Source organism: Zosterops lateralis, assembly GCF_965231275.1.
Source record: "Zosterops lateralis genome assembly, chromosome: 6".
NCBI lineage: Eukaryota > Metazoa > Chordata > Aves > Passeriformes > Zosteropidae > Zosterops > Zosterops lateralis.
Genome location: NC_139761.1, coordinates 2,626,520 through 2,647,110, shown reverse-complemented (window position 1 = coordinate 2,647,110; position 20,591 = coordinate 2,626,520). Strand labels below are relative to the sequence as shown.

General features: G+C 47.5%; 1 protein-coding gene across 1 annotated transcript; it reads left to right on the top strand.

Moving 5' to 3' along the window:
- Positions 1-235: 235 nt before the first annotated feature.
- On the top strand, positions 236-20,464 carry ERO1A (endoplasmic reticulum oxidoreductase 1 alpha). The gene is made up of 16 exons (XM_083863345.1): positions 236-1,711; positions 8,738-8,857; positions 10,130-10,213; positions 11,661-11,699; positions 12,590-12,666; positions 12,761-12,834; positions 13,482-13,602; positions 14,006-14,043; positions 14,855-14,866; positions 16,044-16,070; positions 16,222-16,314; positions 17,524-17,770; positions 18,642-18,711; positions 18,843-18,929; positions 19,208-19,341; positions 20,081-20,464. Exons 1-16 carry the CDS (start codon positions 1,601-1,603, stop codon positions 20,139-20,141), a joined length of 1,395 nt encoding a protein of 464 aa, XP_083719471.1. The 5' UTR covers positions 236-1,600; the 3' UTR covers positions 20,142-20,464.
- Positions 20,465-20,591: the final 127 nt, after the last annotated feature.

Below are 20,591 nucleotides of genomic sequence, written 5' to 3'. Positions count from 1 at the left end.
TTTGGTGTCCTAAATCCCACACTGATTTGGGCTGGAAGGGAATTTATACCCCATCTCATTCCATCCCCTGCCATGGGCAGGGACACCTTCCATTATCCCAGGTTGCTCCAAGCCCCATCCAAGCCTGGCCTTGAAAACTTTCAGGATGAGGCAGCCCACAAAATAATAAGCTTTTTGTAATTTAAATCTGCTTAATGATTTTTTGAGGAGCAAAGAATTGAACTACTGATGATCAGATTATTGGCAGAAAACACACTGGATAGTTCTAAAACACAACTCAAAGGAGTGAATGAAGTAATTTAGAAAAATACACTGGATAGTTCTGAAACACAACTCAAAGGGGTGAATGAAGTAATTTTATTTTTTTTTTCTCTGATTTTTCTCTCTCCAGTCATTGTGAAGGCAAAAATAATCAACCATGATGCAAATGGACCGCATGGATATTGGAATGTATTGCTGTCAGGTAATTGATATGTGTGAATTTTCACTAAAATCGGCTTTGGTCTGAAATATTAGTTTCTTATCCACTGGATCTTAGTGGGGTGAAGTGTTGGTTTGTTTTGGTTTGGTCTTTTTTGTTGTTGTTTTGTTTTGGGTTTTTTTGGTGGGTTTTTTTGTTTTGTTTTGTTTTGTTTTGGGTTTTTTTGTTGTTGTTTTGGGGGTTTTTTGTTTGTTTTGTTTTGTGGGGGGGTTTTGGGGTTTTTTTTTTGTTTGTTTGTTTTGGTTTGGTTTTTTGTTGTTTTGTGTTTTTTTGTTTTTTTTTTTTTCGTTGTTGTTTTGTTTTGGGGGTTTTTGTTGTTTTGGGGGTTTGTTTTGTTTTGTTGGGGTTTTTTTTGTTTTGTTTTGGGTGGTTTTGTTTGTTTGTTTTTTGGGTTTTTTGGGGGGGGTTGGGTTTTGGTGTTTTTTCGGGTTTTGGGGGGTTTTTTGTTTGTTTTGGTGGTTTTGTTTGGTGTTTTGGGGGGTTTTTTGGGGGGGGTTTTTGGGGGTGGTTATTTTTTTTTTTTTTGTGGTTTTTTTTTTTTGTTTGTTTTTTTGTTTTTTTTTTTTTTTTGTTTTTTGTTTTCTGTAAAATGCACATCACTCTTTTATATTGTTATCTTCCCCTCTCTCCCTTTGTAGATGGTAGCGCTGTAACTTCCCGGCGGGGAGAGAGACAAAACAACGCACGACACGACACGACACGACACGACACGCTCGGCACCTTGCACGTATTTTATTACTTTTGATTAAAAAAAAAAAAAAAACCAAAAAAAAACCAAAAAAAAACCAACAAAACACACACACACACAAAAAAAACACACACACATACACGGAAAAAAAAAAAAAAAAAAAAAAAAAAAAAAAAAAAAAAAAAAAACCCACCAAACTTTAATCTGACATTCACCTGCCAGCCCCGTGTGTCCCCCCCTTTGCCGCTCTGTGACTCACTCACACACCGGGAAGTGTCCCCCAGGCCGGCCCTGCCCGCCCCGTGTCCCGCTCCGTGCCGCTCCGCTCGTAGCCGGCGGCGGCCGCGCCCCGGGCGGGACGAGACGGGCCGGGACGGGGCGGTGCGAGCGGGGCGGCCCCTGCGGAGCTGCCGGGCCCCGGGAGCGCGGAGATGGCGGCGGAGGAGGAGCAGATGTCCCGGCTGCGGTTGGTGCTGCTGCTGCTGCTCCTGGCCCTGCCCGCCGCGCTGCCCCGCGGAGCCGAGCGCCGCTGCTTCTGCCAGGTGGGCATGGGGGGGTAGAGGGGTGGTGGGTGGGTTTGTCGGCGGGAGGAGAGGGGTTTGAATGGGTTCAGTGGTCAGATGTGCGGTGCCCGGCTCGGGAACGGCGTGGAGCTGCTGGGGAGAGTGGTGAGGAGAGCACGGAGATGCTCCCAGGGCTGCAGGAACTTTGCTGTGCAGAAAGGCTGGGGGTGTTTGTTCACCTGGAGAAGAGAAGGTTCCAGGGAGAGCTCAGAGCCTAAAGGGGCTCCAGGAGAGCTGGAGAGGGACTGAGGGCAAGGGTTGGAGGGACAGGACACAGGGAATGGCTGCCCAATGCCAGAGGGCAGGGTTTAGTGGGATATTGAGAACAAATTCTTGGCTGTGAGGTTGGTGAGGTCCTGGCACAGGGTGCCCAGAGAAGCTGTGGCTGCCCCTGGATCCCTGGAAGTGTCCAAGGCCAGGGCTTGGAGCAGCCTGGGATAGTGGAAGGTGTCCCTGCCCTTGGCAGGGGATGGAACGGGATAATCTTTAGGATCCCTTCCAACCCAAACCATTCCAGGATTCTGTGATTCTCTTCCATGCCATCATAACTGTATTCTCTCCCTGCTCCTATCAGGAGAGAGGAGTGCTCCAACTTGTTGAGCATTTCTTCCCCAGCTACCCAGCTGCCTCTCCTGGGATGTTTCAGGGATGTCATTGCTGTCCCTGGGAGCTGCTTCATCCCCCCTCCTGCCTTGCTGTTCTCCCAGCTCTACTGTCCAGGAGAGAGCGTGGCTGCAGCAGGCTCCTGCCACCCTGCCCTGCCATGCCCAGGTGTGAGCTGGGCTGCTCTGCTCCCTAAAACCCTTCCAGGGTTAATTCCTCTTGTTTTGTGCCAGGTGTGTCACTGTGCACTCAGTGAAGCTTCTGTTGAGGTGCACAGTCCACCAAACATCTGGATTTAAGGAGGAGATCACTCTGCAGTTCCTTCTGACACCACTTTGCACAAGCCCCTGTATCCCTGGGAGTGTCCAAGGCCAGGTTGGACAGGGCTTGGAGCACCCAGGGATAGTGGAAGGTGTCCCTGCTATGGCAGGGGGTGACATAAAATGGTTTTTGAGGCCTCTTGCAGCCTGAATAATTCTTGTGATAAGCACATTTGCAAGATCAAGGAGTGAAGATGTCACAGTGTCTTTAGTCTTGTATTTTGTTGCCTTTAAAAACAGGAAGCTTTTACAAAGGCTACTCTTGCTGTATTAAATTTCCAATCCTCAAATGTGGGTCGGGAATTGAGAGTGGAGAAAAGAAAACAAATGGAATTACACTCTTGGCTTTGCCTTCTGGGGTGGCTCTTGACACTTTCAGCTTCCTGTGGAAATGGTCAATAAAAGCTCTGCTGATAAACAATTGAAAAACATGCATTTAGATTCTGGATCTCTGCAGGGTTTTTCCTTGCAGCTTCCTGTAAGCAGAGACAATCCTTTGTCTCCTAAGGATTGATTGTTGAGTCAGGAGTGTGGAATGGGGTAAAGGAGCTGTAACCACTAACTGCACTGGCATTCTGGCCTGGCAGTGACTGGCAGGATCTTTTCCTTGGGCTGGAGGAGCTGGTGTGATGCTTTGTGCACTGCTGGGTTGTTTTAACACACTTTTCATCCTGTGGAACACCTTGGTTTTCCCTACAAATGTTTAGGTCAGGATTTTTTTTAACCTTTAGGAAAAGGTGTCATGTAGGGCAGCATTTCTCAGCTTTTCTAACCACCAAACCTTTTAAATCACACCTGAGGGCTGCCTCATCTTTTGGTTAAAAATAAACTGCTGATCCTCTTGTGCAGAACTGGTTTGGTGGTTTTTTATTTGCCACCAAAGAAAATATAGGGCCGGCCTTAAATGATCTGGTTTGCCCTCCTTTGTTTAGCTCCTTGAAGGAGCTCTTGGTTTCCTCCTGTGAACCATCTCCTGCTGTCTCATGAGCTTTTCAGGTGAAGAAGCCTCTACATGGGGTGACTGGAAGAGCTCTGACTTGTCTGTCAGCCTGTGCTGGGACAGTTGACAAGGGCCACTTTTGGGAGTGTTGCTCCAGCAATATTCCAAGTGCTGACTTCAGCAGGCCGTGATTCTGGGATGGGTGTTGCACTCCTGTCTGTCTGCACCCAGGGCAATGCCTCACCTGCTTTTTGTCACTGTTATTTTATCACCCTTCCTTAGAGACCGAGCAGCCCAGAAACTTTTATTAGAAACATCCATCTGTTGCTACAAACATTTGTGTTTCAAATACTGTTTTCTGCTTCCCAAGCTCCGATGAACAATCCAATATCGAAATCCCCTCAAAACTTTGCAGGCAGCTCATCCCCCCCCTCGAGATATTCCTGTTTGCTTTAGTCAGCTTTAGTCAGCCATGGATGTCTTCTGTATATTCCTGGTAATTATTGTTCATTTGCTGTTTACAGGCTGATGCAGCTGCATTAAGGATGTGCTGCAGGTGTTTGGCAGACGGGGATTTTGCTGAGGTTTCCGGTCTGGCTGAGGGCTGGTTCCCTTTGGGAATGTTTCTGTGGGCAGGACACTGTCATTAGGAGTGAGTCTGGGCATGGAGAGTTTCTTCCTTGGTACCTGGGCAGGCTTTCAAGCTGTCCTTGAGTTCCTGTTGAATTGGTGTTCACTCTGCAGCCTGCAGGGCAGGAATTCATTCCTAGCACAGTTCTCAGTTTCTCTGGGGAAGCTTCAGGAGGAGTTTCCAGGTGGAGAGAAGATCTTTGGAGGTAGATTCTGCCCCTCTGCTCTGGGTGAGATCCCTCCTGGAATGCTGTGTCCTGCTCTATGGTCCTTGCAGAGCTGTTGGAGCAAGTCCAGAGGAGACCACCAAGATAATCAGAGCAGCTCTCCTGTGAGGAAAGGCTTGGGATTGTTCAGCCTGGAAAGGACAAGACTTCAGAGTGGCCTCATTGTGACCTTCCTGTACCTGAAGGAAGATGACAGGAAAGATGGAGAAAGATGATTTACAAGGGATGGAGTGCCAGGACACAGGGAATGGCTTCCCACTGCCAGAGGGCAGGGATGGATGGGAGATTGGGAAGGAATTCTTCCCTGTGAGGGTGGGGAGGCCCTGGCACAGGTTCCCCAAAGAAGCTGTGGCTGCCCCTGGATCCCTGGAAGTGTCCAAAGCCAGGTTAGATGAGGCTTGGAGCAACCTGGGATGATGGAAGGTGGCCCTGCCCATGGCAGAGGGTGGAACTAAACAGTCTTTATGCTCCCTTCCAACCCAAACCGTTCTGGGATGCTGTGCCAGCCCTTCAGGCCCTGTGGTTTGACCTCATCCTGAGCCTCCCATGTGAGATTCGCTTCTCTGTGAGTTCTGGAAAACCTACTCCTTGTTTTCTGGGCAAAAGGTGGGGCTAAAGCACCTGGAATGGCAGATAATTCTTCCAGGGCAGGTGCAGCAATGACTGTCCTCAGCTGGCTACCAGCACCTTGCTCCAAGTGCACTGGCAAGGACAAAAGAGAAATAATTTCATAGAATCATAGAATATCCTGAGTTGGAAGGGACCCACATAGATCACCAAGTCCAGCTCCTTTGTGCCAGGAAAGTTCTGCTGAGGGAGCAGGGGAGACATCTGCTCACCATCAGCCTGGGATGTTGGTACAGGCTAAACCAAACCCCTCAGCCTCTGTGGCATTGCCTTCCCCGTGCCCTGTTGTGGCTTAGGGGGAGATGCAGGAAAAAGTTTTCCCTCTTTCCTGCCTGGCTGTGGTGAGGGACAGCAAGAAGAAATCCCGAAATCCACTGCTCGGAGGATGCTCCTCTGACACTCAGGAGAGCAGGCACAGGTGGGAGGAGCAGCCTGACAGGGATGAAGGAGGAAGGAAGGAGGTTGAAGCAGTGACCAAACCCAGGGATTGCACAGTCCCTGCTGTCAGTGTTCCCAGAGCCCGAGGTGAGGTGGGTCTGTCAGAGTTCAGCACGTCACCCTGGGCGCTTACTCAGCACCCGGAGCCGCTCCTGCCGCGTCTGTCCCGGCGGCTCCTTCACATCTTTTCCCACTGGGAAAGCCCAGCCCTGCTCCTCAGCCTCCTGCCAGCTCCCTCACATCTCTTCCCACTGGGAAAGCCAAGTCCAGCCCAGCTCCTCACACCCAAGGCAGGTGGAGCAAACCCCCCTGAGCTCAGTGATTCATGGTTCCAGCAAACACATGGCATGTATTGGGACCTGGATCCATCCGTGGTTTATCTCACATGTTTATCTCATTGGCACAGGTTGAGGATGTAGGTAAATATTTTGTTTGTGGGGTGGGAGGGAGTGTTTTAAGGTACCACCCACTGGAGGGCACGTTTGACATGTGTCAGAGCTCAACTGCAGCTCTGGCTGCAGGAGGTGAAGTCTCAAACCAAGTGAGGGCAGAAAAATGGGTTCTGGGGTGGTCATGGAGCAAGAGGGAACTTCTGAAATAAAGTTTCAAATGACCTGACACTGCCACTTCCCTGAGTCTTCAAGTGGTTCAGCTTAAAGCTCTTTGCTGGGGGCATCACTGGGGTTTTCACCAGGGCTCTGAGGAGCCTCAGCTCTGGATGTTCTTGGTGCTGCTTCTCCTCTGTGCTCCTTTGGCTGTGAGCTTTGCTAGGCTGGGCACACACAGGCTGAGGAAATTGCCCAGAAATTTGCTCTGAAATCCTCAGAGGAAGAAAGATTGAGCAGAGGTGGAGTTTTCCCATCACTTCCCCTTTGCCCCTTGCCCCCACAGGGGTGTTCAGGGTGACCCTGAGGCTGATCCCACCAATAATCTGGTATTTGGAGGGCTCCAAAGCACAACCCCCATCCAGCCCTAAGGGTTTCGGCATCATCTGCAGTGTTTCACTCTGGATTATATTCAGGATGAGGTTGATTCTGGCTTGAATTGGTCACCAGATGTAACAAAAACAAGACCTGGCCCAAATGGTGCTTTCAGTGGGGGATTGGTGGGAGCTCCAATGTTCCCACATACAGGGATGTCATTCCTTTGGGGTGACATCTTTGTCACTTTGTGGCATCTCTCTCTTCAGAGCAACCAAAGATTATCCCCAAATCTTTTTGTAGGCCACTGTGAGACCCAACCTTTAAGCTTCCTGCCTTGAAGGGTGCCAAGATTCCAGGAAATAAAAATGTGGTTGGTTGGTGGCTTGCTGTGGTTTCTTGTTTTGATGTGTGGTGTTTTTTTTTGGTTGGGTTTTTTTTTTTTTTTTTTTTTTTTAATGTATATGTAATTTTGAAACGGCTTTAAATTGGGTAACTGGATTAGCAAATTGCTGCTGTTTATTTTTACAAGGGTGATTCAGGTTAGTGGAAATCTTAAATCACTGTTAATCTTCATTACCATGCAAAATGCAGGACAGAATTCAGTAAATGTGTGAGGGTGACACACTGAGCTGCAGTGTAAACACTTAAAATATGAGTGAGCCTCCAAATCATGCTGCCTCAACAAAACAGAGTTGTTCCAGTGGGGTAGGGAACTCTGGCTATTTTTTCCCCCACCTCCCCATTTCATGTGACTCTGTGCTCCATTTCTGCCATCCTCCTCTTAGCTCCATTTCCATGGTGGTAAATTTAATGATTTTATTTAAGTTGTTGTGTAGCTCTTGGTGAATTATGAGGAGCAGCTGAGGGAGCTGGGAAAGGGGCTCAGCCTGGAGAAAAGGAGGTTCAGGGGGGACCTTGTGGCTCTGCACAACTCCCTGACAGGAGGGGACACCCAGGGAACAGGGACAGGACAAGAAGAAACAGCCTCTAGTTGTAACAGAGGATTAAATTGGATATTAAGGTATATTCCTTCATGGGAAGGGTTGTCCAGCCCTGGCACAGCTGCCCAGGGCAGTGGTGGAGTCCCCACCCCTGAAGGGATTTAAAAGCTCTGTGGATGTGGCACCTGGGGACATGGTCAGTGCTGGGGGAATGGTTGAACTCGATGATCTTTTCCAACCTGAATGATTCCAGGATTCTCTGATTTCCCCAAGGACTTCACTGGGGGCGTGGGGGAAGCAAAACTACTTCTGTGTTGAGCAACTTTGTCATCAGCCGGTAATGGATGTGTCAGGAAACCACAGCTGAATTTGTACTACTTCTTTCTTTGGTGTTTTTGTTTGGTTTGTTTTTTTTTTTTTTCTTCAGGGCTTGCACAAAGCCTGTTGAGTTGTTCAGGATGATGCAAGAAGGATCCATCAGATTTAGAACAGATGTTCTCATGCCAAATGTCTCTCTGAGGCGAGCAGAGGGACTGTTGCAGTTAATCACAAAATCATGGAATGCTCTGGGTTGGGAGGGACCTTAAAGCTCATCCCACTCCACTCCCTGCCATTGTCACACCCCCCACTGTCCCAGGCTGCTCCAAGCCCTGTCCAACCTGGCCTGGGACACTTCCAGGGATCCAGGGGCAGCCACAGCTGCTCTGGGCACCCTGTGCCAGGACCTCCCCACCCTCACATCAGGAATTCTTTCCCAGTCTCCCATCTATCCCAGCCCTCTGGCAGTGGGAAGCCATTCCCTGTGTCCTGGCACTCCATCTCTTCTAAATCCTCTTTCTCCATCTTTCCTGTCATCTCCTTCAGGCCCTGGGAGGCTGCAGTTATGTCAGCCTGGAGCCTTGTCTTTTCCAGGCTGAACAATCCCAGCTCTCCCAGCCTTTCCTCACAGGAGATCTCTCCATCCCTCTCATCAGCTCGCTGTGGTTCTGATCAAATCAAATCAGTGGCTGCAGCACTGCTGATTAACAGCAAGGACTTTTCTTTGAGGGCTGTCATTGTTGCCTGACTGGTCCCATATGCAAACTCCAGCTCTCAGCTCTGTTATCCTGCAGGAATGGCTTTTCCTGAGGCTCATCCAGGAGGGAACCTGAGCTGGCAGCCCGTGGCTCACAGCTGTCACAGCAGCCAAATCCATCCTGCTCAAACTTAACTTGGCTCACTGGGAAAAGAAAAGAAAAGGATGAATTCTTTCATTGTCCTTTTATTGAAAAGTCCTGGCCGAGTTGTTTGTATTTGATTTATCATTTTTGGTGATTTTGATTTTGATTTTATTGTTGTTTTTTTTTTCTCCCCCAGGTTACTGGTGTTTTAGATGACTGCACCTGTGATGTAGAAACCATCGATGCCTTCAACAACTACAAACTTTTTCCTAGACTGAATGAACTCCTGGAAAGTGACTATTTTAGATACTACAAGGTAATTTTCTCCAACAAGAATTGTATTTATTTTTATGCTGCTCTCTCTTTTTTTTTTTTTTTTTAATCTCCCATGAACTTATTGCTGATCTTTCTAAAATCAGACACCTGCATTTTAACCTTGATCTTTTAAGTGTGCAGTCCAAGAGAAGTTGGACCCTTCTGTTATGAAGAAAATCTTAATAAAATACAAGGTACTTTAAAAAAGATTTCAGAGATATATTCTTATCAATTTTTCCCTCTTAAGCAACATATCAATGAGAGGACTTTGGTGAGCTGTGATTTAAAGGTGCTGATGACCAGTGATCCATAATTAGAGGATTCACAGTGACTCCCCACTGACATGGAAAACCTGGATTAATTACAGACACTCAGATTCATTGATGGCTATTGCTGCCAGACATTCCATGGATTAGATTCCATGAGGTGGATTCTCCTCCCATTCAGTCAGATTCCTTTTATCTCCCTCACTTCCAAACCCACCAAATCTTGTTCACTATTAATTGTTTTGGAAGAATGATACTTGATACCAACTCATGGAAGAGAAAAATAGGGATTTGTTAAAGAAACTCATGTCCTTCCTCATTTCAGGTTTGGGATCTGTAACAGAAATACTGAGATTGGTCTGAAGGAAGTGTAGAAACCTGGAATTACAGAGTTATTTCATCCAGTTCCACCTCCTGCAATGGACAGGGAGACCTTCCACTGTCCCAAGCTGCTCCAAGCCCTGTCCAGCCTGGCCTTGGACACTTCCAGGGATCCAGGGGCAGCCACAGCTTCTCTGGGAATTCTATCTCAGCCTCTCCTCACCCTCACAGGGAAGAATTCCTTCCCAATCTCCCATCCATCCCTGCCCTCTGGCAGTGGGAAGCCATTCCCTGTGTCCTGTCCCTCCATCCCTTGTCCCCAGTCCCTCTCCAGCTCTCCTGGAGCCCCTTTAGGCCCTGCCAGGGGCTCTGAGCTCTCCCTGGAGCTTCTCCTCTCCAGGGGAACATTCCCAGCTCTCCCAGAAGAGCTCTGGCCCTCAGAACATTTTGGAATTATGGAAATGTCTGTGTGGGAGAGCAGCAGCAGAAAGATCTAAGCAAGGATTAAGAGGATAACCTGTACTGATAACAAGGTTATGAGTGATGTTATCAATCTGGGTCACCGAGGATTTGCTGATGTGGGAACAAACAAGTGCAGAACATGGATTTCTGTTGGAAAACTGGGCAGTGGGAGGTTGGCTTGGCTGGGAGATGAGTTATTTAATGGGGCGATGTGTTATTTGCAGGTAAACCTACAGAAACCTTGTCCCTTTTGGGAGGACAACAGTCACTGTGCAATGAGAGACTGTGCAGTGCAGCCCTGCCCCTCTGTAAGTACCAAACCCATTCTTTTACATTTATTTTATTTATTTAACTTTTGCACACCCAGAGGAAACAGCAGACAAGTGACTGAATCTTGTTATTTTAGTTACAGCAAAACTGGGGCTCTGATGGATATTTCATTGTTGTAGCAACACTGGTGGTCATAAGAAAGTCCAAAATATGAAATTCTGGAAGTTTCAAGACAGGCTGGGATTTTAATAGGTGACCCTTTGCAAACAGCCAAAAACTTCTCCTGGTCCTTATTTTTATTTTTTTTTCCATTAGTAAGTAGTTTTTAGGGCAAATCCATTATTGTTTTTGTATTAATTGACAGAATTTTACCCTGTTGCCCATGAACTGCACTGTGATTTAGTTCTGGCTGATGAATTAGACCAGGAGCTTTCCAGCCCTTTTCTTGTAGGAGAAGTGGCTCTTTCAGCATCCTATTGCCATTTAGGATCCCTGTATCCTGGACAAAAGGGTTTTGTTCCCTCAGGTGTAAGAAAACATCCTGACTGCAGGTACCTGCCCAAAAAGAAGGGGGTGAGAAGGTGAGGGAGTCACAACTTGGTGGCTGGTGGTCCCTTTGGGGACATTTCATGTTTAGGTGTTGACAGCCAGCACAGACTGTCTTACTCCCTCACTCTTGGGTTCTAAAATGGAATGAGGATTTTTTTTTTTTTACCTCAAAATAACCCTAAATGTTGTTTAAATACTTTTTCCTCCTTAAAAAAAACCTATTTTTGGTAGTGATTATGACTAATGTGATGGAGTTATGTTACAATTACCTAACTTTTAGCTGAAAGTTCTTCTTATTTTAAGAACTAACTGCCCCTGCTGTCCTTAATTATTTTGATTTGGATCCATTTCATCCCGAAATCAATAAAAATAACTCTTAATTGCTTAATTTTCCTCTTTGCCATCACAGTATTTGCTCCTGTAGAAGTGATTCTATTGCCTTCCTGCTCCCAGAGGAAATGGAAGTTGAGGAGAATTTTGGTTGCGTGGGGCTGGCAGGGCTGATGGGTCAGAGGGAAATTTGGAATGTCTTGTATCAAGGACTGGTAAATGCAACATCTGAGGAGGCTCCTGGGATCCTGCCAGGAGGGTGATGCCAGATTTGGACTGAGCAGAGGCAGCTCCAGCTCCTCTGGAGTTTCTGTTGGCTTCCCCAAATTCCTGCTTGGATAAGCAAAGCAGAACCTGATGTAGCAGCCATGGAAGGCTGAAGACCTTTGGAGAAGAGGTATCTTGCAAAAAAACCCACAAAAACCAATAAAACAAAACAAACCACTAGGAATGTTACTTCTCCTTGGTCTGGGGAGGAGTGAGGAGTTGGATGTGTTTCAAGCTGGTGTTTTGGTCCCCTTCTCACGTCTGGCAGCTGTGGTGACATCCCAAACCTTCCCCAAAGACAGGGCTGAGAGGTCTCACAGCCTTTGTTTTGTCTTTCAGGATGAAGTCCCTGATGGAATCAGATCTGGAAGTTACAAGGTGGGTGTAACAAAAGGAGCACAGAAGGATGAGGTTTGTTTGTGGTCCAGTTTTGTGCCATGGAACTGATAAGGTTGGAAAAGATCTCTGAGATCATCGAGTCCAGTTGTCACCCCACCACCCCTGTGTTCATCACTCATCCACCTGGTTTTTGATCAGTTCCAGGGATCAGGACTCCACCATCACCCTGGGCAGATCCTTCTAATTCCTGACAACCCTTTTGGTGAAGGAATTTTCTCTAATATTCAACCTGAGCCTCCCCTGGCCCAGCCTGAGGCTGTTCCCTCTCCTCCTGTCCCTGTTCCCTGGGAGCAGAGCCCGACCCCCCCGGCTGTCCCCTCCTGTCAGGGAGTTGTGCAGAGCCACAAGGTCCCCCCTGAGCCTCCTTTTCTCCAGGCTCAGCCCCTTCCCAGCTCCCTCAGCCTCTCCTGGTGCTCCAGACCCTTCCCCAGCTCCATTCCCTTCTCTGGACATGCTCCAGCCCCTCAAAGTCTTTTTTGTTGTGAGGGGCCCAAAACTGCCCCCAGGATTGGAGCATGGGTCAGTATTTTCCAGGATGCTCTTTAGGCCTTAATTTTTACTCTCTTCAAGTGCTTGGGATGCCACAGAGCCTCTGAGGTGGCTGTCCTGGAGCCAGGTATTCCTGACATCTCTCCAAGAGCAGGTGTCACCAGGCACAGAAAGCTCCTCTGGCGGTGCCAGAGGCTGCCCCGTCACCGTTGCATAAGCCTTTGGATATCTGCAGACATCCTGTGCAACACACAGGCTGGGGTGAATCATGAAAGGGTTTCTGGGGCTTAACCTGGATAGTGGCTAAATTAAAACAGCAAAAAAAAAAAAAATTCCTTTTTAATCCTGATCCCTCCCCACCCCTTTGCTTTCCCACTCAGTATTCGGAAGAAGCCAATAACTTTGCTGATGAATGTGAAGAAGCCAAGAGGCTCGGAGCTGTTGATGACTCTTTGAGGTTTGACTTCTTTTGCCATAATCCTTCCTTGCCTTGAAGGAAAGCTGAGATCAGAGCTCTCTCTGAGAGTTTTTCCCCCTGTTTTTTTTTGCAGCAAGGAAACACGGGAGGCAGTGCTGCAGTGGGCACAGCACGACGACTCCTCGGACAGCTTCTGTGAGGCTGATGGTATGGGAGAGCTGCCAAGGCTTGAAATGGGATTTAAAAACAATGGTTTGGGTTGGAAGGGACCTTAAAGCCCATCTTATTCCATGGAAGGACACCTTCCACTATCCCAGGTAGCTCCAAGCCCTGTCCAACTTGGCCTGGGACACTTTCAGGGATTTAGGGACAGCCAAAGCTTCTCTGGGCACCCTGTGCCAGGGCCTCGCCACCCTCCCAGGGCAGAATCTTTTCCCAAAATCCCATCTCTCCCTGCCCTCTGGCAGTGGGAAGCCATTCCCCCTTGTCCCACTTCATGTAGCCTCTTCAGATCCTGGAATGTTGCCATGAGGTCTCTACACAACCTCCTGTTCTCCAGGCTGGACAGCCCCAATTCCAAGCCAAAGTGTAATATTCTGGCAAAAAAGCATTTCTGCTCCTTTCCACCCCCAGGCCAAAGTGTAATATTCCAGCAAAAAAAGCATTTCTGCTCCTTTCCACCCCCCTACCTCAGTGTTTTGAAAATAATACACCAATAGTTCTGATAAAGCTTCCTTGCTGCTCAGGGCCTTGCTGTGTTTAGCAAGGTGGGGAAGAGGTGGCTGGATCAGCCTTGGAAAATGTCATTTTTCCTCAGAATTTGGTTGTCCCTGACCCAGCACTCTGCTCCACAGACATCCATTCTCCTGAGGCTGAGTATGTGGATTTGCTCCTGAACCCAGAACGTTACACTGGCTACAAGGGGCCAGATGCCTGGAAAATTTGGAACAGTATTTATGAAGAGAACTGCTTCAAGTAGGTGCTTTGGGGGACAAGTTCCACGAGCCTGAGAGTCCTGATTTATGCAGAGGGGCAGAGATAAATCCTCATCCTCCTGTCTTTGCTCCAGTGCCTGTGCAGGGTGGGATGCACCAGGGACAAGTCGTGTGGCTGTCCCAAAAGAAAACACTTGAGTTTTCCTGCCTGTTTTTTTTCTAAAAAAAAAAAAGAAGAAAGCACCACCAAAACCCCACAGAAACCCACAGTTTGCTCTATCTTTTCCCTTCCTGAGCAAAGCTAAAGCATGGATGGGGTTTTTAGATCCCCTCAGGCTGTTTGACTGTAGAAGCAGCTAATTCTGCTCTGCTCTGTTTGTGCATGCAAGAGACAGTAACTTATTTACATCTCTTATTTAAATGATATTTTTTCCCCCTCCTAGGCCTCAGAATGTAAAAAGACCTTTGGCATCTGGCAGAGGTGAGTCATTTATTTATCTCACTAAGTGGGTTAGTAGTGAACTGATCCCAGCTCCAGGAACAGTAAAGGTTCTCTGGGCTCCTTCTCCTGAGCTGGATGAGAAATACCATGTAGCTCTTGACCAAGTGTAGAATTTGATGGCACCTGGAAGTGGGTTTTTCTAGCATCCATTGTGGAAAAAGAATGTCAGATCTTCCAGTCTTGGAAAAAAAAAGTGAATTTTAGAGGGACTGGGAGCAGGGCTGCCCCCTGAGCTCTCCCTGGGTCCCTGGTGTTGGTACTTGGCAGTGCCAAACCATCAGTGATGAGAACCTGGCTGGGATCCTCCATGAAAACCACCCAGCAGGAGCAGCTCTGCCCTAGAGCCAAGGCCAGGCAGTGAAAATGAAAATAGGGAAGGAGTTTGGAAACATGAGAACATCATCAACCTCTGCCATGATCTCATTTTTCCCTAAATTATGGAGGTGTTTACCCCCTTCCTTTGAGCCTGCTGTGAAGGAGTGGCTCTTCTCCTGCTGAAGGAGATGTACAATGTCCCTGGAAGTGTCAGGTTTTACTTCCTTTGCAAATATTGATCCCTGCTGCACTGGTCAGGTTACTCAGCATTGTTTCTCATCCGGTGTCCTCACTGCTGCACTTGGAGTTCTCAGTGTTCAGAACATTTCCAAACCTCCCTGGAGAGGATCCTTCTCTTGTCAGAGCAGATGAACACAGCAGTGCTTGTGCTTTGGAGTTTAATTTTGGTGGTGTGTAATGTTTTTATCCTCTTTTTTTCTCTCTCCCTCCACTACTTGGGCTTTTTTTCCACCAGGAGATGACGGAGGTGAGTGGCACTGTTTGTTTTTACTGATAACAGTAAAACAAATGGGGTGTCTTTATCCTGCTGTCACAGGCTGGGCCATTAGATAATGCACCTGGTTAGCAAAATTATTAATCAGGCAAACCAGAAATTAGAGCCTTGGCATTGCAGAAAATCCTGAGGGGGATCAAAAGGATCAAGTCCAATTCCTGTCCCTGCACAGACACCCCAACAATCCCACCCTGGGCATCCCTGGCAGTGCTGTCCAAACACTCCTGGAGCTCTGGCAGCCTTGGGAATGTCACACCATTCCCTGGGGAGCCTGGGCAGTGCCCAGCACCTTCTGGGGGAAGAATCTTTCTCTGAAATCCAGCCTGACCCTCCCTGGCACAGCTCCAGCCATTCCCTGGGTCCTGTCCCTGCTGAGCAGAGTGAAGAGGAGTTCCCTGTGAGCTCCCTATCCCAGCCCATCCTCATGTGAAGGGCTTAAAAAGTCCACCAGCATTTTTTTAACAGCACAAGTCCAGTTTGAAGGCAGTCACTGAAGTGTGAGAAGCCTTTGGGAACTGGAATTGTCTTGTTTGGTTGTTGCTGGTTTTTTTCTCAGTGCTTATTACTGAGAAAGCTTTGAACAGACTCATAATCCCCAAAGCCTCTGGAGCTGTAGGATCTGAGTCCCCAAATCCCTCAGGCCCTGGGAAAGGCTGTTCCCTGGAGTTCTCCATTCTCCACAGCATCTTTTTGTCTCCAAACCATCCTCAAATCCTGATCTCCAGATCCCTCCCATGCACAGAGCAGGGATAGTGAAACCCTGACTTGTGGGATTCTCCACGCTTGCTTGCACTCTGTGGTTTTTTTGGTTGGTTGGTTTGTTTGTTTTATAAAAATATCCCTCTCCCCACTCTGCCCAGAAGAGGAAAGCAATCCCTGATCCTTGTTTTTCCCAGCACTGGGCTGTTCTGCACCCCCCAGCCCCTGGGGGAAAGCCCACGTGCTGTTCTGAGCTGCTGCCACGCCGTGTTAGAGAAGCATCAGTCACAAGGGTGGGCAGGAAAAACTCTTTTCATGTTCTTTTAATGCTCCTTTCCCAATTTCTGCAAACTGGAGTGGGCAGAGGGTCCTGTGGGGCCAGCCTGGGAGGTGGATTCAGGGCATGAGGCTTGGGCTGTACCCTCACTGATGTGTTTTCCTTTCTTTCCAGGGCACACGTTTTACAAGTGGCTCAAAGGTAAATCCTTGGTCTGAATGTGGTTGCTCTTCCTGGGATGGACAGGGAATGGGCAGGGAGTGGGTGGCCACTCTCAGTGGGATTAAATTCCTGCCTCACAGCCAGGAGGATTGAAAATACAGTGGGTCTTAAACTGCCCTTCTCTTTGTAGGGGTCTGTGTGGAGAAAAGAGCTTTCTACAGGCTCATCTCTGGTCTCCACGCCAGCATCAACATCCACCTGAGTGCCAGGTACCTCCTGCAAGGTAAATCCTGCTTCCTGCCCTGCTGTCCTGCCTCACTCCAAAGCTGACCCTTCCATGGCTCTGCTAAATGCTGCTTGGAGCCTTGGGGATGCAGTTTCCACATGCCTCCAGGTCTGACAGGGGCTGGGCCAGGATCTGTACCAGGACTTCCAGCACATATTCCCTCTGTTCTTCCTCCAAGGTTATTTTGGAGTGGGTTTGTAGCTGTGGGTCGAGGCTGTCCCTTCCCAGCCTGGCTTTATGATGATCAGTTCAGCAATAACCTCACCTGGACTGGGAAATGCTTGGCTGGGCTTTCCCAAGGCCATTTTTGGGAAAATTGATCCATTTCCAGCAGCCATTTCCACTTCCAGTTCCATGTCCAGTTCCATGTCCAGTTCCACTTCCATTTCCATTCCCATTTCCATTTCCTTCCCATGCTTTGGTCCATAAATACCTGAGGAACCCAAATTTCAACCCTGGGCTTGAAAATCAAGGTGAGAGCTGTTGGAATTTGGGCAAGTCATTTAAATTTAACAAAATAATTGTATTTAAGTGTCTACAGCCCACTTGGACCTCACCTCAATGGGAGTCAGGCCAGGTTGGAGTTGGGAGATGGGATAATGTGGGAAAACAACAGAGGGAAGAGATGAGTTGGGGCTGCAGCATCAACTTTTTTATCTTCTACTATGTGTTTTATAGAATAATCTTAAATACATGGTAACATGAGCAACAGAAAAATTCTTTGTGGGCTTGAAAATGGAAAATAGAGGCCATTTTCCTCCGTTCTTGTTTTTCCATATCACCAGGAATTCTCCTAAGGTGTCCCTGCTCATTAGGAAGTTTCAGGAATTACCTGAAAAAAAAGTCTGCAGGAGTTTTGTGTTTATTGGGGTTTGAATTGAGTTACAATCATGCCTCCCTTGAATAATTCCTTCACTGGAAGGGTTGTCAAGAACTGGAAGGGGCTTCCCAGGGAAGTGGTGGAATCACCATCCCTGAAGATCCAAAGAATGACTGGATGTGCCACTCAAAGGTTGGACTCAGTCCAAGGTTGATCTTGGAGATCTTTTCCAGCCTTAATGATTCTGTGGTTTTGGGGTCAGTGGCTTGGAAAATCTGGGATCTCCCTGGCTGGAATCCCATTTCTCCATTTCCCTGGAGGGAGGAGATGAACCAGAACTAAACCCTTCCCACCTCACACCCCTTTGGGGTTTGTTTCTGTCTCAGACACGTGGTCGGAGAAGAAATGGGGCCCCAACATCACCGAGTTCCAGCAGAGGTTTGATGAAGTCCTCACCAGTGGAGAAGGGCCCAGAAGACTCAAGAATCTCTATTTTCTGTACCTGATTGAGCTGAGGGCCCTCTCCAAAGTGCTGCCCTTCTTTGAGCGCCCGAGTTTCCAGCTCTACACCGGGAATAAAAGCCAGGATGCAGCAATGAAACACCTGCTGCTGGAAATTCTCCATCTGGCCAAGTAATTGCACTCAGTACCTGGGGACAGTGGCACTGGCACCATCTCTGAGTGTGCTTAAGCTGACATGTAAAGCTCTTATAAAGGCAGGTTCTTTCTGGGTTCTTCCCTGGAGTGATTTTGTGCAGTAGAATCACAGAAAACATGGAATTGTTTTGGGTTGGTAAAGACTTTTTTAAAGGTCACCTAGTCCAGCCCCCTTGCAATCAGCAGGGACGTGCTACCAGTATAGTTTTTCTGGGAACACATTAATATCTGTATGCAAATTGTAGAATTTGGGTAATTAGTCCCACAGTTTAATTAGTCCCACAGTTTAATAGCCTCGGCTGCCTTTTGGATTTAGCAGAATTGAATTTAATAACTGCCTACGTGTCAGCCCTAAAATTGGCTACCTGTGTGACTCATCTGTGGGATACCAGGCCTGGCCTCGTGTTTGCAACTAGAAAAACATCCTAAATATCTTGGTAACAGAGGTTTGGGCTGTTGGATGGAGTTTGGAGTAAAAGGAATGGAAGATATTGGAACCAGACAGAAATGGGTGTCTCCTGAAGTGATCCATGTTTGATTTATCTTGTCACCCTCCTGTGCCTCTGTCTGTCAGAAAACAGACTGAAATTGCTTTAAAACCATGAAGCAATTGCTGAAAATGTCTCAAAAGGTGAGGTGTCAGCTCGAATTGGAAGAGAGAGTAAAATCTCAGGGTGGTTTGGGTTGGAAAGGACCTTAAATTATCTCATTTCATTCCTTGGGATTGGATGTCAGAATTAAACACCTCTGGAGATGTTTAGTGGCTCCCATCTCTGTTCATGCCCCCCCTGACTGCAGCCATAGAACCAACCAGGGCAGAAATCAAACTCTCATCATTCCCTTCCAGGTCTTTCCCACTGCATTTCGATGAAAACTCCTTCTTTGCAGGGAATAAAAAGGAAGCTGCTAAACTAAAGGTAATTTCTGCTGAGGATCCCACTGCAGGAGGCTCTTCCCTACCTCAATCCCACTGAATTCCAGGATTAACACCTGGAAAGAGCCCTAATTAGTGCATAACCATGACCAACATGAATATCTTCTCCCTCAGGAGGAATTTAGGCTCCACTTTAAGAATATTTCCAGGATCATGGACTGTGTTGGCTGCTTCAAGTGTCGGCTGTGGGGGAAGTTGCAGGTGAGATTTGTCAGCAGTGTCTGGGAGCTCTGGTGTTGGGACTGGACCTTTGGAGACCAATGGATACAGCTCAGGGCTGCTCATTCCTCACCTGTGCAGGCAGCAGGAAATAGCTGGTTCCAGTTTGCTCAGCTTGGAAAACTGGGATAACCCAAGAGAGGGGAGGGGGTGCAGAGCCTGGGTGAGGTGAAATCCTCTTGCCTTGTTCAGATGATGATGTTGAGGTGGAGGGAGGTTGGAGTGCTGCTGTTCAAGGATCCTCTTTGATCCCTGCACAGACCCAGGGCTTGGGCACAGCCCTCAAGATCCTCTTCTCAGAGAACCTCATTGAGAAGATTCCTGAGAGTGGCCCTTCCTATGGATTCCAGCTGACCAGACAAGAAATTGTGGCCTTATTTAATGCCTTTGGGAGGTGAGTTTGAGATTTCCCCCTCTGCTTTTGCATAAACTGCTGTGTTACATCCAGTTTGAGCTCTGATTTCAGTCAGTTCTCAGCAGTTTTGGTGGAGACTCTTGCCCTTGTCAATCTGATACCAGGTGTTGGTATGGACTGCAACAATTGGAATGAATTAAAATATTCCTTGTACTCTGTATTTCTGTAAGGAATTCAAAGTAGCATTTCTGCTCAGATATGAAGAATTTCATCATTTTTAAGGGACTGTGTGACTCTGTCCTTGGAGCACATTATCCCAGGCAAGGGCTGCTTTCCTTAGGCCTCTCCACCAGTTCATTCCCAGCTCATGGTTGCATTTAACAGGAATCCATCAGTCCAGCCTGTCTGGATGAGGAGTTTTTTGTCAGAAAAGGAAGATAATGAGGCCTTTAGGAGGGGATTTCAGGACACTCTGGTTATACATGAGCTCTCTTGTGATGTTGAAAGACCAGGAGTTTCTGGCAAACAGGTTTTTTCCAAGGATGAGTTCCTTAACATCCTATTCCACTGTGCTTCCCAGTGTTTGCTTTAAAAAGAGGCAGGGGAATTAGTGAAGGGCCTGGTTGTAACCTCAACCTAATTTAGCTTGAATTCCAAAGCTTCTCTTCCCAAGAGCTGCCTGAAGCTTTGCTTGATACAGTCCCTTTCTCCCAGATTTTAAATAATTCACTACATGAATGTTGCTGTAACGTTTCCCTTTTGCTTTCCTTGCACACAGGGTTTCAACCAGCGTGAAAGAACTGGAAAACTTTAGGAATCTCTTACAAAATGTGAGGTGAATTCAGTGGAGAAAGAGAGATTTGAGGACAAACATCATCATTCCACCACTCTGACTTAAAACCATGGAAACCACTTGCTGGGCCTCCTGTCCCATGATTGTCTGTAACCTGCTGAAGAGCTATTTTGTACAAGGGAAAAAAAAAGCTATTTTTTTTTGTATAAAAGTGGGGACTACACGTAAATTTTATTTTATATATTGGAAGATCATTTGGAATAACTCTTTGAAATACTGCTGAGCAATTTGGATGGATCATGGCCTTGCCTCTTTGGAAGCTGGAGGTAGGGCAAGAACTGTGCCATTGAATAAATTTGGGGGAAATTCCTTGTCTGCTCCATCATTCCAGCCAGCCCCTTTACTCACAGTGTGTCTACACCAACTTCCTGCTGCATAAAAAAAACATCTTCAAGGGATTGTAGGAGCTGCTGCTGTCCCAAGGTGAATTCCTGTT